Source organism: Mirounga leonina, unplaced genomic scaffold, assembly GCF_011800145.1.
Source record: "Mirounga leonina isolate KUSES-001 unplaced genomic scaffold, KU_Mleo_1.0 Mir_174, whole genome shotgun sequence".
Lineage (NCBI taxonomy): Eukaryota > Metazoa > Chordata > Mammalia > Carnivora > Phocidae > Mirounga > Mirounga leonina.
Window position 1 is genome coordinate 75,521,404 of NW_023270451.1, and position 16,089 is coordinate 75,537,492.

Here is a 16,089-nt window from a genome sequence, read left to right on the forward strand (position 1 = left end):
AATTGTTAGCTCTTTTTCTTACTACTTACCTTTGATGATTTAAATAACATGCTTAAGAAGATAATTTCTACCTCAGAGAATCATTGAGAGGAGCAAATGAATTATTACATGTCAAGAACTTAGAACTATGCTTGGCATATTAATACTTAATATAGGTTGGCTATTAGTATTTTCATTATACCATTGTTTTGTCATTTATCAATTTTAGACATTACTTATTGACTTCAGCAGTGATAAATGAGGATGTAGGGCTCTTATACCACCCCTCTCCCCTCTCTTATCATCTCAATTGCTTAATCTTGTCAAACACTGATTAACTCAGTTTGAAGTTCTTCCAAGTTGTTCTAATTTCCCCATTGCTTCAGCTTCAAACTCACCAGTATCTAACAGGCTCTTGTCAGAATAACTGCCCTAAAATTTGGAAGAGAATCTGGTTGCCTTGATTGTGGAGAAATGGTTTTTAATTTCTTGCTGAATCCCTCTCTTTCTTGGCCTTTCCTTTTGTAAATTGAACTAGACTAGTACTGTGCTTCTATTCTGTTTTCCCTCAGCTTCTAGAGATCTAGTTTCAGAGTACCGACCTAAATGATACTGTCAGCAATACGTATTTGTTACACAGGGAAGGTAGTCAGTAATACTGTAATAACTTTGTATATCACCATACACATCCCTGTGTGGTAACTAGGCTTATTGTGGGGATCGTGTCAAAATGTATAAAAATTTCGAATCACTATGATGTACACCTGAAACTAATAAGATATTGTGTGTCAATTATCCTTCAATAAAAAAATAAATATTTGGGGCGCCTGGGTGGCTCAGTTGGTTAAGCGACTGCCGTCGGCTCAGGTCATGATCCTGGAGTCCCGGGATCGAGTCCCCCATCAGGCTCCCTGCTCGGCAGGGAGCCTGCTTCTGCCTCTGACCCTCCCCCCTCTCATGCTCTCTCTCTCTATCTCATTCTCTCTCTCAGATAAATAAATAAAATCTTTAAAAAATAAATAAATAAATAAATAAATATTTGTTGATGGACTGAAGGCTCTTTTATTATTGCTTTTACTATAATGATACATTTTAGTCTTACCAAGTTAGAATTGAACTCACTGTGAAAACCTACTCACAACCCACACAGGAAGTGTAATAACTACTTCCCGTGTGCAAGTTACTCTTCACAACAGTGTCTAATATTCATAAGAACTCTTTATTTTAAAACATTTTATTGTGGTTTAAATATATACAAAATAAGAGAGAGTAGTATAATGACCTGGTACCTATAACCTTAATTCAAAAGGTATCAACATATAACCAATCTTATTTATATATACTCCTGTATACTCCCCCTCCCAAACTGGTTTATTTATTTATTTATTTAATTTATTATTATTTTTTCAAACTGGATCATTTTAAAGTAAATTCCAGACTTCATCTATGGATATGTAGGAGATCAGAATATGCCTCCCCAAATAAGCCACTAGTGGCATAAGGATTATTTTGAGCTGGAGGCAATGGAGAAAAAGACACAGGATGAAATTTCTGCCATCCCTCTGTCTTCCTGAAACCACCATAAATCCTCTTTTCAAAGATGTGTGCCCCTTTCCCATACAAGGGAGAGAATAACAACCTTATGACCTGAGAGGAAAGGGCACCAAGAAAGAGTTTACACAAACAAACTTTGCTACAGCTTGCCACCTCTTTTTTTTTTTTCAGGTGAAACAATTTTATTTCACAGTTGTCTTTAAAACCACAAAGACACTATGTTCTTCATATAAAAACATCAGTACAGATACCTATACTTTCTAGAAAATGATTATATAGACCCTCTCAAAGAAAAATGCACACCATTATATGGTTTCAGACAAGTTGCTAGGGAAAAACACATCTGGACTGATTCCTACGTACAGATTATTGTCATCAGTACATGTTCCTGCATTCTTACAGATTTGATAATAAACTTACAGACTGGCTTGTAACTTAATGTTCCATCGGTTCATCAGCCTTTTCTGCAGGTTCATCAGCAGGCTGAGCAGGCTGTGCCTTTCTCTGTGGTCTTTCTTCAAGACCTTCCAGGAATGGAGATACATCATCATCATCATAAATCGTAAACTCCAAGTCTTTACCAACAATTCCAATGGAAACATTCTTTGTAGTTAGGTCCTGTTCTGCAGGAAGCGTCTCTCGTAAGGCACGCAGACCATGTTTAACCAGTTCATTCAAATTGCACTCCATAAACCCAGACATATGTCTCTCCAAGTAAGTACGAGCTGATTGAGAACGGGCTCCAATGGACATGGCTCTACAGTCAAAATAGTTGGCAGATGGACAGGTTTGGAAAATGTGAGGGCCCATATCATCATAACCAGCAATAAGCAGCCCAACACCATATGGTCTCCGGCCATATCGTTGTGTTGGTATCTGGGTCTTGCTTCCAATCAGAGATACAAGACGAGACACAGGAAGAGGTCTGTCAAATACAAATCTGGAATCCAAACACTCTTGGCGCATAAAATTACATAACAGTCCAGCATCAGCAGTAAGTCCCGCAATTGAGATACCAATATGGTTGTCAACATGGAGAATTTTTTTCTGATGAGCTGCAAGCTCTGACTGTGCTCTCTTCAAGGCAACCAACACTGCATGGGTTTTTGATTTCAGACCAACTGTGGCTGAACCTTGCTTGACAGCTTCCATTGCATGCTCAATTTGATGAATCCTGCCCTGAGGGCTCCAAACAGTGACATCATTGTCATACTGGTTGCGAAACATGGTTCCGGCGCGGGTCTGACTGCGGCCTCCTGCAGAGGTGCGGGTTCGGGAAAGTTGCCCAGCTTGCCACCTCTTGAAGCTCAAAGCCTCTTTCCTTCATCTTGTCACTTCTAATTTATCCTCTTTTGGCAGATTGGTATCAATGCCTCCAAGCATACCCATTTCTTTGGGGGCTTTTCTCTTCACTCTATGAAGTCCCCTCATGCTCTGCAAAACTTTTAACATCAGATAAATGTGTCTGCCTTTTGTTCTGTTACTCTGTCTGTTGTCAGTGTCTTTTGCAGATCCAGCTGGAGAATCTAAGAGGATAGAGGGAAATTTTCCACTCCTACAGAGTTTGAGTTTGTATTTTTAAGATCTCTTCTCTCTTTCTCTCTCTCTCTCTCTCTCTCTCCCCTTTAACATCACTAAGAAACATTTACAATACTTCCTTAATATCATTAAATAATATAACATCCAGCCAGTGTTCCAACTTCCTCTATCATCTCATATATGTTTGTTTTTTACAATTGTTTTATTCTACAGGATACAAACAATGTCTTCTTCCCATTGCACAATGGTTGATATATTTCTTAGGTCTCTTTTAACCTATAGTCTCCCTTTCTCTCTCCTTCTCTCTCTGTCACTTTGTTGTTGATGTTGAAGAACCTAGGTTATCTGTATTTATATAAAATTTCCCATTTTCTGAATTTTGCCAGTTGCATCTCCTTCCCACCCCCTTACCCCCATCCCACAATGTTCTTCAATTCTCTGAATTTCCTGTAAACTGGTAGTTAGATATAGGGCCTTGATCATACTCAAGTCTGAATTTTTTTTCCAAAAATAGTTTATTGGTGGTAATACACTTTCTATTACATCAGGAGGCATGTAATGTACTTAATGCTCTCTCTTTTTGTGATGTTAGGATTGATCTTTGTTTTCTGGTGCCATTGGCCTAATCCTTTCATTATAAAGTTTCCCACCAACTTTTCACCTAATGATTTTCACAGCCATTGATGATCATTTTCTAGATCTATTATTTTGTTAAGGGGTGTATGGTGATGTTGTAATTGTATTACTTCTTCTATATTTCCAATCTAGAATTCTTCTATAAGAAAGAATTTTCCTACATGATTTCCCCAAGGTACAGTTCTTATGGAGAGGTGGGAAAACTTTCGTTAGTGGGCAAATGAGTTGGTTCTCTGGCATCCTCTAAAGATGTTCAGTGTGATTTAATGTTAACATATATGAATGCTTAAACTTTCACACCTGCTGATACGTTTAATTCATTATGGTTATCATTCTTCATTTTAATGTTCAAATTATCACTTTGGTCAATGGGAGCCTCTTCAAGTTGGTTCCTGTATCCTTTTGATGTGACCACAGTAGGCTTTCATAGTTTCTTTGCTTTCTCTTTAGGACAAGATGTTCCGGGATCATTTTATACATTTCCTGCTCCAAATCTGAGATCAGTCATTTTTCCAAGGAGTCCTGGATTAAAGAGCCTGACCAAAGTCTATCAGAAAATTGCTTAAGACATTTTCTTAGAGATGCTAGATACTTCCCAGAAGGTGGTTTAATTATTACATCACTACAAAGTTCTACTCTAAATCACTTTTTCTCAAATTTGAGACATCTTTATTTCTCTTAAATAGTAAAATGTTTCATAAACTACTTAAAGAGCTATATAAAATATAAACTTATAATTATGCATGGTTCCATTGTTTTAAAGAAGATGTGATTTAGAGAGTAAGAAGCAATAAGCAGGATAGAGGTGATTAACAAAATCAGTTAGTTACTGATTAGTTACTGAAGCTACTACTTTACCCAACAGCAGTCCAAATGCTTTGACTTCCTCCCCTTTTATTTCCTATTTACTTATTTATACTTACTTTAATAAACTTTCATTTTTAGAGCAGTCTTAGGGTCACAGCAAAATTGAGTGTAAGGTACAGAGATACCCCATATACTCCCTACTTTCACACATGTATAGCTTCCCCCGCTATCAACATTCCCTAGCAGAGTGATACATTTTTAACAAGTGGTGAACCTACAATGACACAGCATTATCACCCAAAGTCCATAGTTTACATTATGGTATGCTCTGGGTTGTTTAGAACTTTTATTTATTAAAATCTGTTGTCGGATTAAAAAAAAAACTATTATTGTTTAAAATCTTGGAAAAGCAGAAAAACACCTAGAAGAAAATAAAAGTCACCTGCACTCTCACTCAGGAAAGACCACTGAAATATAGACCTCTGGTATATAGGTTTCCAGGTCTTTCCTTCTTTCCTTCTTTCCTTCTTCCTCTTTTTCTTTCTGTCATTTGAAACTTAGTTTTTCACCTATTGAAAAGAGAATATTTAAAAGCTACATAGCATTTCATTAGGTGGTTACAACACAATTTCTCTACACAAACTTAGTACTGGTTTATGGGTTATTTCTTCTTATTTGACTATTAAAATTACTGCTATGATTTTTTAAACCTGTGCATATGCAATTATTTAAATTTGTGCATGCTTTTTCATAAAATAAAGTGTTAAGAGTAGAAATCGGGGGTCAAATGTATACATGAAATTAAGATTTTTGCTATAGGGGCACCTGGCTGGCTCAGTCAGAAAAGCATGGGACTCTTGATCTTGGGTAATGTGTTGGAGCCCCACGCTGGGTGTAGAGATAACGTAAACGAATAAATAAATAAAAACTTTAAAAAAAGATTTTTTTTCTACATATTTCAAGTTGAACTGATTTATACTCCCACTAGTACATTCATACTTTTATAGTATTATGCTTTTATAAAAAGAAATGGCAGATAGTACCTCCCGGTCATGCAGTCTAGAGAAGCTCAATGGATATACTTTTCCAGTTCCAAGGAATGAATGTTCACCAGTGTGAGGGTCAAACTGGATTCATTCATTGTACAATTCAGAAAAAGAGTACACTTGAAGCTCTAAAAAGTTGTGAAATCGACTATTCTGATAGAAAGCAAGACTTCAAATTGTGTATTTTATTACCAAATCTCATTTGGAGTGATTCAATTCAAATATTTATGAGCAACGATTAATGAACTGAGTGTAATAAATAGTTATTTCTCTTGATGATTGATACTTAAATGAAAGAAGGAAAATATTATCAGGGGATGAAGTGTGATCGGACCTCAGGATTTCAATATTAATTATTTTTTTCCTATGCAACAAATTGTAGGAAATCATGGTTTTGAGAGAACTTTCTCTCTTTTTACTTTGAGGGAGGAGTGGTGTTGGGGAGGAAGTCTGAAATAATGGAAAAGTTTTCCAACAGATTTCCAAAGATAAAAAATGACTCCAGGTGTAGGAGCATTCAACTCACAGCTATTGAGCACCTACCATGTTCAAAGTCCTATGCTAGGCATCAGGTGTAGTAAGAAGATTAAGCTGAGCTTCTGACCCTTACAATCTAATGATGAGACAATTAATCATAATACAAAATAAGTGACATTGGAGTTCTGAAAAGGAGAATGAATTCTCCTTGAGAGGCAGGTATGAGAGGGGGGCAGGGCTACTCAAGGAAGACCTCACAACTTTCTAGGGCATCCTGTTATAAAATCTGTCACAGGCAACACTTTACAATGATTATAATGTTAAAAATAGGCCTGAGACAGTGTTCCCAGGAGATTACTTTTTAGGCTTGTGAGGGGTTAAGAATACATATAATCACAGAGCTGTGGACTGATGTTATCTTTTTAAAAATCAAGTGAATAATCTAGAAACAATTTCAGGATTGGTAATATTTTTTCCTTACAGTTCTAAAGGCTTTTTCCCCATTGTCTTCTAGCTTTCCATGTGGCTGTTGAGAAGTTTGATTCCATCTGACTCTTAGTCCTTTATATTGGACCTGTTCATCTTCTCTTTAGAAGCTTTGAGGATGTCTAGTTCCCTCGTGTTCTAAGTTGCCCCCCCTTCTACCCTGTTGCTCCATTTCAAGTGTGGACATGCACACTTCCTTCCGTTCCCAATGGTGACAGCTAAAACTTGGCTCAAACATCTGATAAGACTTAAATGCTTAAAGATTTTGGAATGGAATTTCAACACATCAGGCTAAATTTTTTGTATTTATCATTGTTGACCCATAGTGACTATTCAGTATACAACTTTTCACCACGATAGCCATAATGCCACTTTTCTGACAAGTCATTTTTCCAGCACAGCATATTTTCACTCAAAAACATTAAACAAATATTCTATAAGCAGCAGTATTTCGACATTATTGGGGTTTTTTTTAAAGATTTTATTTATTTATTTGACAGAGAGAGACACAGCGAGAGAGGGAACACAAGCAGGGGGAGTGGGAGAGGGGAGAAGCAGGCTTCCCGCAGAGCAGGGAGCCCGACGCGGGGCTCCATCCCAGGACCCTGGGATCATGACCTGAACCAAAGGCAGATGCTTAACGACTGAGCCACCCAGGCGCCCCTCGACATTATCATTTTAAACAAAGACTCACTCACCAATTCACTGGACACAACAATTTCTAGTTAAAGAGTATCATGTGGAACAGATCTGAATGGTGTGCTATGTTTGACTTGTATTGTGTATGTTTTTTTATGTGCATTAAGTGAGAGGGATTCTTCAGTGTGCTTTGAAGTGCTTGTCTGTTTAGCCTTCATTTTGTCCTAAAGGGTTTTTTGTATTATAACTTCATTTTTAAGAGCGTCACGAGTACAAAGCAGTATGAGCCTCCAAAAGGTTCAAATATTGGTGGAAAGGAAATGGTACAGAAAGAAGAGAAGAATGAGAAACCTGGCCATTCAAAAAAGATGGGTATGAGAAGCAGAATAAAAAGGGAGAAAGAAGGCAGCTCTTTATCCCCACAGGTCCTGTCCCCATGCTTTAATAAAACCACCTTTCTGGAGGGAAAAAAGGAGAAAGAATAAAATACTTTGAATGTTTTTAAGGGGAGTTCATCATATTGTGTATAGAATTTTTGTAAATTATGAGAAGATAGAGAAAAATTCTGAATCAGTCATATATTCAGGGAAATTGATCATGTCTACAAAAGAAGCTGCTTTTCGTTGTAGTCTGAAAGAAGTGAAAATTATTATCGAGTGTGTCTCGCTCTGATCTTGAAGGTCTGGCTGAAGGTCCCTTAGATTCCCCTGCTTCCTTCTCCTCCACCCACCACAAAGTCCTTAATTCATCTTTTGGAAAGTAAAATAAACCTTCATTACATTATACTTTATATACAAATCATGTTTGTTTATTTTCAAACTGTTGTTTGTTACTTATATAAATTTGAATTATTCAGTTGTTATATTTTTCCACAAAAATTATATAGGATCTTGGGCTGGGATTTAAGGCATCATAATTCTTCCCATTAAAATTAGTGAATATCATTTTTTTGAAAATGGATTTTTAATTAGCATCAGTGTTTAGGGGAATGAATTAAAAATGTTAAGCAAGAGGATAGTTGTATCTGGTGTTTCTCAAACTCTGTAGGTCCAAGTCCCAACTGCGGTCTTACACTAGGAGTCCCTGAGCCTGGCCACAAGCCAGACTGCAGGGCTAGTTTACTGCTCCGTAAAAGGAGTGACCCTGAGCTAGAATAACCAAATATTTATTATGTAAACTAGACACTTTTCAGCAGTGAAAGGGGAGCTATTAATACTTACATCAGGAAAATGGAGGTATAATGAGACTGTCCCAGGCAAATGAGGGATGTGTTTGAGTCCATCTCTTTTACCTGGAGTCAGTAATGTGTCTATAGATGTTTAACAGCTAGCTCTCGAGGGGGAGAGAAGCCCATTTCAGTGTTTGCTTCTACCTGCTAGAAAAAGCCCATTTCAATGTGTGCTTCTATCTGATAGATTTCCAGGGCCAATTTTAAGCTACTAATAGTCTAACAACCAGCTTGCAAAATTCTTGAGAACTTGGCAATCGGATTTTGCCAGCCGAGAACCAGCACAACACAACAAGCCAGATCCAGTACATCAATGCCTGGAGTGTAGACATTAAATTATTTGCAGTTCAGAGTAGAATTCAGCTTCCCTTCATCTCTATCCTATATTCCTCTTTCCTCTCCGTGGATAGAATTCTTCCTAGAAAACCAGAATTCTATTATCTTTAGAGGAATCCCCATCCTTAGCCATAGATGTGGTCTTGCTTTTTCATCCCTCCAAACATAGTTTATTTAATCTATTCAAGAAATGTTCCATGTGTTTTCAGTATGCTAGGTATTGTGATATATAAGAATACAACAACTCAATATCAGTCATGTAATCAGTGTCCAGGATATTCCGTCTTGAATAAAACCATGTGCTATCAACAGTCCAGTCGGTGTCAAACAGCCCCAAGATCAGCATAGTTTCTTGAACAATTTCTCCTGCACCATGAAGGGATGACCAGGCTTGCATATTATTTCAGCAGTCTTCAGGGTTTTTTGATTTCCCGTGGGCAACTAATAGCATAAATGGTATAACGACAGATACAGCCCAGGAGTATGCAGAAGTAATTACATGGGACAATTGGAATCTAGGAAGCAAATATTTCTCTAAACGAGAATCTAAAGGAAACACAATATTCAGATACACAGTTCTTTCCAGCATGAAGACAAATGTTATAGAATTATGAAGAACACTTTAGCTCCTAAGACCATAGCTCCATTCGAAGAAGCTCTTTACTTTGCCTTTGCACAACTAAAGCAAAATTAGGTTTACCTGGAACTCGGGGATGGTTCGCCTCCAGGTGTACCAAGTCCCTCCTTCTAGGAGGCAGATGCTTGTTTATATATTTAAGTGATGATTTTTTTTCAGTTTTCAGTGTCTACTCCTGCCGGATCCCAGTTTTCAGTGTCTACTCCTGCCGGATCCCAGTCTTCTTACATATCAAAATCAACTTTTTCTCTTTCCTTAATGATATCCCAAGACTTTGGGCTGTATTCTTGGCACTAAACTGCAAAGAGAAGTGAACACAAATACTGTCCCCAGGAAGTTCACGCTTGTGAGAGAGAGACAATTATATGTATCATTAACTATAATAAAAATAAGAGAAAAATAGAGGTACAAACCAAAGACAGAATTAATGGTCATGACATAAACTAAGAACATAGGGATCATAAATTCATTCTCTACTACCCATTAGCATCTACGTGCTGTCTGCTTTGACTGCTTTCCAGCGTGCACACATTCACTTTTGCATCAGACCCATGTATTTCCTGTTCATAAATACTTAATTTCATTTTTAAAAATCACAATTAGATTTTTTATAGAACTTGACAAACTGATTACAAAATGTATGTGGGTATTGATGTGATATTTCCCTGACTGTTTACAAAGTTTACATTATCGATCCTGACTAGAATATATATGATTGTGCCAAAAAAAAATTTGTATTCCTATTCAAATTGCTTCTCAGAAGCAAAACTCTAAATACATTATGGGAGGTAATAAAGATACTTTGTTTCCTTGCACAAAAAAAATGTACATGGATGAGATGGTGTAGGCTTGTAGGCCCCTTGCAGGCCCAGATCATTTGAGGACTGCACTGAGGTTAAGGACGGCCAGGCAGGCCTAGGCCAGGAGGAGAAAATGTTCTCTTCCCCTTATCTCATGTTGCAAGTTCTAAATGACTGGATCAGCAGGAAGTGGCTCTTGCCTAGCTTAAAGTGTATCTTTCTAAACAGAAGTGTTCTTTCTAAAGACAAAGAACATGTTGTCTCCAAAGGAAGGATGGCTAAGAGAATTCTTTATTCTGCAAGCATAAACAGGATGTATTTTGTTCTTATTGAATTTCGTGTACATTTCACTTCACGGATGTTGGGTTGATACTTTAAGTATACATTGTTATGTTTATCTGATCACTGCGAGTATATAGCTATGTGAGTAATAAACGGCAGTATGCAGTTGCAAGTGCTGCCTTTGCTCTGCATCCCCTGTGTCCTGGTGATTTCGTAGACCCTTACCCAGGGACCCCAACGCACTAGACGTTGACACATGGAGTAGTAAACATGTAAGAATAGTTTGAACAATTTGAAAAGAGAAATAAAAGGGAGGGTGGACTTACTCTTCGCAATACATATTATAAAGATATAGAAATCAAGGTAGTATTCGGGAAGAGACAAATCAATCAATGAAATAGTATCTGAAGCAGATCCATGCATATATGGAAATCTGGTATCAGCTACAGGTAGCATTTCAAATTAGGAAGAAATAGATGAACCATTTAATGATTGTAGTTGGTACCACTGGTCATCCATATGGAAACAAGAATGAATTCGCTTTTCCTTTCCTTCCTCCCCCAAATAACAAATGTTCATGTCACAGACCTGTTACTATATTATGTGGTTGTTAAAAAGAATGAAGTACATTTATGTGTAAAAATATGAAATGATCGGGCGCCTGGGTGGCTCAGTTGGTTAAGCGACTGCCTTCGGCTCAGGTCATGATCCTGGAGTCCCGGGATCGAGTCCCGCATCGGGCTCCCTGCTCGGCAGGGAGTCTGCTTCTCCCTCTGACCCTCCCCCTCTCATGCTCTCTCTATCTCATTCTCTCTCTCAAATAAATAAATAAAATCTTTAAAAAAATATATATAAAATGATCTTCAGACTGTAAAATAAAAACAGCAAGCTATAGAACAATCTATACAGCCCAATCTTATTCATGTGTGTTTGTGTGTGGGGTGGTTGACAAACCTGAAACCCCCAATACACACGTATATATGAACACACATGTACAGCAAAAGGGTCGGGAAGTATATACAACCAACTGCTACCATGGTGACCTGGAGGAGGAGTGATAGAGCAGGGTGGGGGTATATGCGGGAGTATATTAGTCTTCATTCCAAACTTCCATAATTGCTTAATCCAGAAAGAAATAGTACTATGAAACAGTCACATGGAAAGGGCTGTCAAAATTATAAATCACTAAATAAGTATGTAATTATTTAATAAATGAATCTGTTCAGCTAGCTTTCATGAGGTCTTCTCCCTGCTAGTAATGGGCTGGCTCAGTGGTTTTCCGAATGTGGTCTGGAACTCCTGAAGGTTTCTGATGCTGTCTCAGGAGGTCTATGAGGTCAAAACTATTTTAAAAATAATACTGCTTTGTTTTGTTTTGTTTTTCCCTTTTCTGCTCTCACGAGTTTACAGTGGATTTTCCAGAGGAGGAGGAGGGTCATGAGGTTAATGAGATCGAAGAGGCCAGGGGTAGCAGGACGATTTTTCACTATGTAGTTTTATATTTTTATTTTTATACCATACAAATGTGTTATCCATTAAAATATATATCTTAGAAGATAATACTTGTATAATCTTTGGATGGAAGGCATTTCTGAATATGCCACAAAATCGAAACCCAGAAAGCCAAAGAACGATAAATTTAATTACATAAAAAGTTAACAATTTTTCCTAGCAGTATAAGAAAACTACAAGATGAAAAGACCAATGACACAGAGGGAAAGTCTTTTTTGCAAGACATGGTGTGTGAAAAACAACAATCTCTTTCAAATCCATAAGAAAAAAGATGAGCACCCAATGGAAAAATAGGCCAAGGGCCATGATCAGGTAATCACAAATGAAAAAGATACAAATGTCCCCATATATATGAAAATATGTTCTGTCTCAGCAGTAATCAAAGAAATGAAAATAAAATCAATTACTGGGTTACATTTTTTTAGACGTTCAGATTAGCAAAAATTAACTAGAATAATGGCAAAGAGGTAGGGAAATTGGTATTCACGTACAACATTGGTGGGAGTGTAGTATAAATTATTCCTGAAGGGCAGTGTGGCAATAAATATAAAAGTATTAATTGTGCAACCATTGTTCTAAGAATTTCACTTCTAGGAATTCAGGGTAAGGTCACAGAGATAAGTGAAATGCTGAAAATAGTCATATGTCAGATTACTAATTTCTGCCCTATCTACCCGATCCAATTTTCCCTTATCCCTTTACTAATAAAATGTCTACTTCTGCCAAGTTTTAGGATGTATAACTACTCTACTGGAAAGGACATTTCCCAGCTTACCTTGAAGCTACGTGTGGCCCTGTGACAACATAGTGTGAGTGGAAGCAAACGCCCAACTTTCGTGTTACTTGATGGAAATCACCAGTTCCTCTCTCTTCTCAGGTGAAAACATAGCACTCTGGGCCCAATCTGGCCGTGTTGACAAAGACAACATTTTAAGAGATGACAGAATACCAAGCAAGAAGGAACTGTTGCCTTGAATGATTGAGAAGCAGAGCTGTGGACCCACACTGAGACATATTATATAAAGAAAAATAAACTAGATATTGTTCGAACTGCTGGACTTGTCATACCAGTTTAGCCCATAACTTAATTAATACAGGTTTAAATGTCAGTCAGTATAGTCTTTTAAACATAAATTTTGTTATAATGGAATCATAATCAATCATTAAAAGTGATTTCATAAATCTATAGATGTCTACTTGCATTGTTGGATTTTTAAGACTTCTTGAGCTGCTGTAATAAAATACTACAGACTGGAGAAATCGATTTAAACAGAAACTTACTTCTCACAGTTCAGGAGGCTAGGAAGTCTAAGATCAAGGTTTTAGCCAATTCAGTTTCTGATGAGAGCTCTCTTCCTGGCTTGCAGATGGCCATCTTGCTAGGTCTTCACATGGCCTTTCCTTGTTGCATGTGCTTGGGGGGCCAGGGTGGAGAATGCACTCTGGTCTCTTCCTATTCTTATAAGGACACCAATCCTGTAGGACTAGGTCTCTACTCTGATGACCTCATTTAATCGTACTTAACTCCTAAGGACCCTATCTCCAAAAACACTCACATATGGGATTCGGTTTTCAACATGTGAATTTAAAGGAGGACACAATTCAGTTCATAGCATTGATTAAAAAAAATTACTAAAATCATGTATATTATGACCCCAGTTATGTCAAATTATATATGTGTCGGTGTGTATATATAGAATATGTTTACACAGATTCTGAAAACATGCTCCCCGCGAGCAATAAATTCGGTATGTGGGGTTTAGGGAGGCTATGTCAGGCATCTTTGGGCTGAATTAAGAACAAGTTGTAGAACAGAAGAGCAGGCATAACTAAAAGTAATCCTTGATGTATATCACCATCATAAAAGCAAACAAGAAGTTACATAACATAAACAAATGAAGATTTGTTTCATATAGGGTAAATGTTAGGGGAAAAAACCTCAAAAGAATGATACTTTCCAAAAGTACAAAAGTGTACCAGGAATTCTACAATCAAGTGAAATATTTCTTGGAAAGTAGAAATGGCTTCTGCTCTGGTTGTGTGTGTGGTTTTTTTAAGATTTTATTTATTTATTTGACAGAGAGAGACACACCGAGAGAGGGAATATGAGCATGGGGAGTGGAAGAGGGAGAAACAGATTCCCCGCCGAGCAGGGAGCCCGATGCAGGGCTTGATCCCAGGATCCCAGGATCATGATCTGAGCCTAAGGCAGATGCTTAACGACTGAGCCACCCACGCGTCCCTCTGGTTGTGTTTTATGTTGTGTTGTGCTAGGATAAATTTTTTATAAGTTATTTCTTGGAATAAACTATGTCATCATTTTCAGAGTTCTTTCAAAACCCCCCTTTGGCCCACCCACTCATTTCTCACCTATTTGCCCTTTCCCCACAGAGGGTCATGAATCTCCTCGTTCTCCTTCCAGCTGCTAGTTATGCCACTTTTTCTTCTTGTTATCTGCAAGTGTTACTCCTTTTTCCTTTTATTCCATTTGTTTTCTTTCATTTTTTCCCTTATTATCTTCCTTGTTCTCACCCTCTTTTTTTTTCTTGGTCATCTGATTGACTTGCGCTTGATCTATGAGTTTTCCATTGCTTCTTTCTTCTTTTTCCCCTTTGCAATTCCTAATCTCATAATAAAACCCAATAAAAGTGCTTCCACAGAACTGGCAGAATATTAAAATGTGAGGCTTCTCTCTGCCCTTAGATATTCCCAGAATGGTCTGCAGAGGTATTGCTCCCAGCACGTAAGTTGACTTCTCCAACTGTCTGTAACATCTCTGTCCATAAAGCCTCATGATTCAATATTCAGTTTACAGGTCACTTCATTACTCTTGTCCTTCAGACAAGGGAAGAAATATGCCCCTTCTCCTGTCACTCCCCAGACCTTTGGTGACTTCTTTTCCTCCACACTTCATGTTCTAAAATCAATGTTTACCTAGAAGAAAAAAATGACTACAGAGGGGAGGTAATTAGGGAAAAGGGAAATAACTGCAATTATCTCTCCTGGACCTTCCTCTTCAGCGAATGGCTCACAAGAAGCAAAAAACAAACAAACAAGCAAACAAAACCATTGAGCAAAGGAGCTATAATTGAGGCAAATACTTGGAATGAAGCAAAGGGTGAAAGGAAAAAAGCAGGAGGAACCAAGCTCTAGATTTTTTTTGCTTCCATGCGATTTGTGAGATATTAAAGGAATACAAAAGAGGAGAGATGGTTCTTAGCCCAAGGAATTACAATCTAGTAGGGGAAATGACATGCCCTTGTGTTGGCTGTCCCCAAGACCACCCTCAGTTTCAATGATTTGCTAGAAGGATTCATAAGATTCAGAAAAATAGATTCATCTATATCCCAGTTACCAATCATTACAGCAAAAGGATACAGATTAAAATTAGTAAAGGAAAAAGGCACATAGGCAAAGCCCAGGAGAAACCAGGAGGGAGCTTCCAGGTGTCGTCTGCCAGTGGTCTCACGAGCAGGCTTAACTCCCTAGCAACTTTGTGTAATGACATGGGTAAAGTGTTGCCAGCAAGGGAAATTCACCAAGCCTTGGTACCCAGGATTTTAACTGGGGGTCAGTCACACCGGCATGGAGTACCCAGGTGACTGACCTTAGCTACTCAGTCTCCTGCCTTCCAGAGGTCAAACACACTGTGGCCCAGAGCCTCAAGTATATAAAAAACCAGTGTGAGCAGAAGTCATATTGTTAGTATAAACTATGATCAAACTGATAAGAGTATAAGGCCAAAGCCTCAGGCATACAGCAACCCCCTTATCAGGTAGGATAAAGGTTCAAAGGGAATCTCCCAAGAGCCCGTCAAGGACCAGTTCTTTTTTTGGAATGTGTAGGGTTTGAGTAACCCAAGCTCACTGAGTTAACCCTTTATCCTGACGGCAGAAAATTTAATCTAGTCATATTCTCAGTTACTTTAGGTTTTGTTTCCATTTTGGTTTTGGTCATCATTTGGGGTTTTAAATCCATCAATACAATATTCATTCTCCTTTCTGTCTAGGGCCAATTTGAAGATCTAAGGGTTTAATAGGGCCATGGCGTACGTGGGAGAGACACTGGATCCTAGTACATCGGTTCACAATGGCATACACAGAACATGCCTTGCTTGCATTGGTTCTTGAC

At 37.9% G+C, this 16,089-nt stretch overlaps 1 protein-coding gene across 1 annotated transcript; it reads right to left on the reverse strand.

The window, feature by feature from the left end:
* Positions 1–1,689: 1,689 nt before the first annotated feature.
* Positions 1,690–2,815, reverse strand: LOC118021393 (proteasome subunit alpha type-1-like). The gene has a single exon (XM_035021464.1). The coding sequence runs from the start codon at positions 2,758–2,760 to the stop codon at positions 1,969–1,971; it is 792 nt and encodes a 263-aa protein (XP_034877355.1). The 5' UTR covers positions 2,761–2,815; the 3' UTR covers positions 1,690–1,968.
* Between the last annotated feature and the right edge of the window lie 13,274 nt (positions 2,816–16,089).

Coding starts and splice junctions, on each gene's coding strand:
- LOC118021393 (XM_035021464.1), bottom strand. CDS start 2,760: ATGTTTCGCAACCAGTATGACAATGATGTCACTGTTTGGAGCCCTCAG.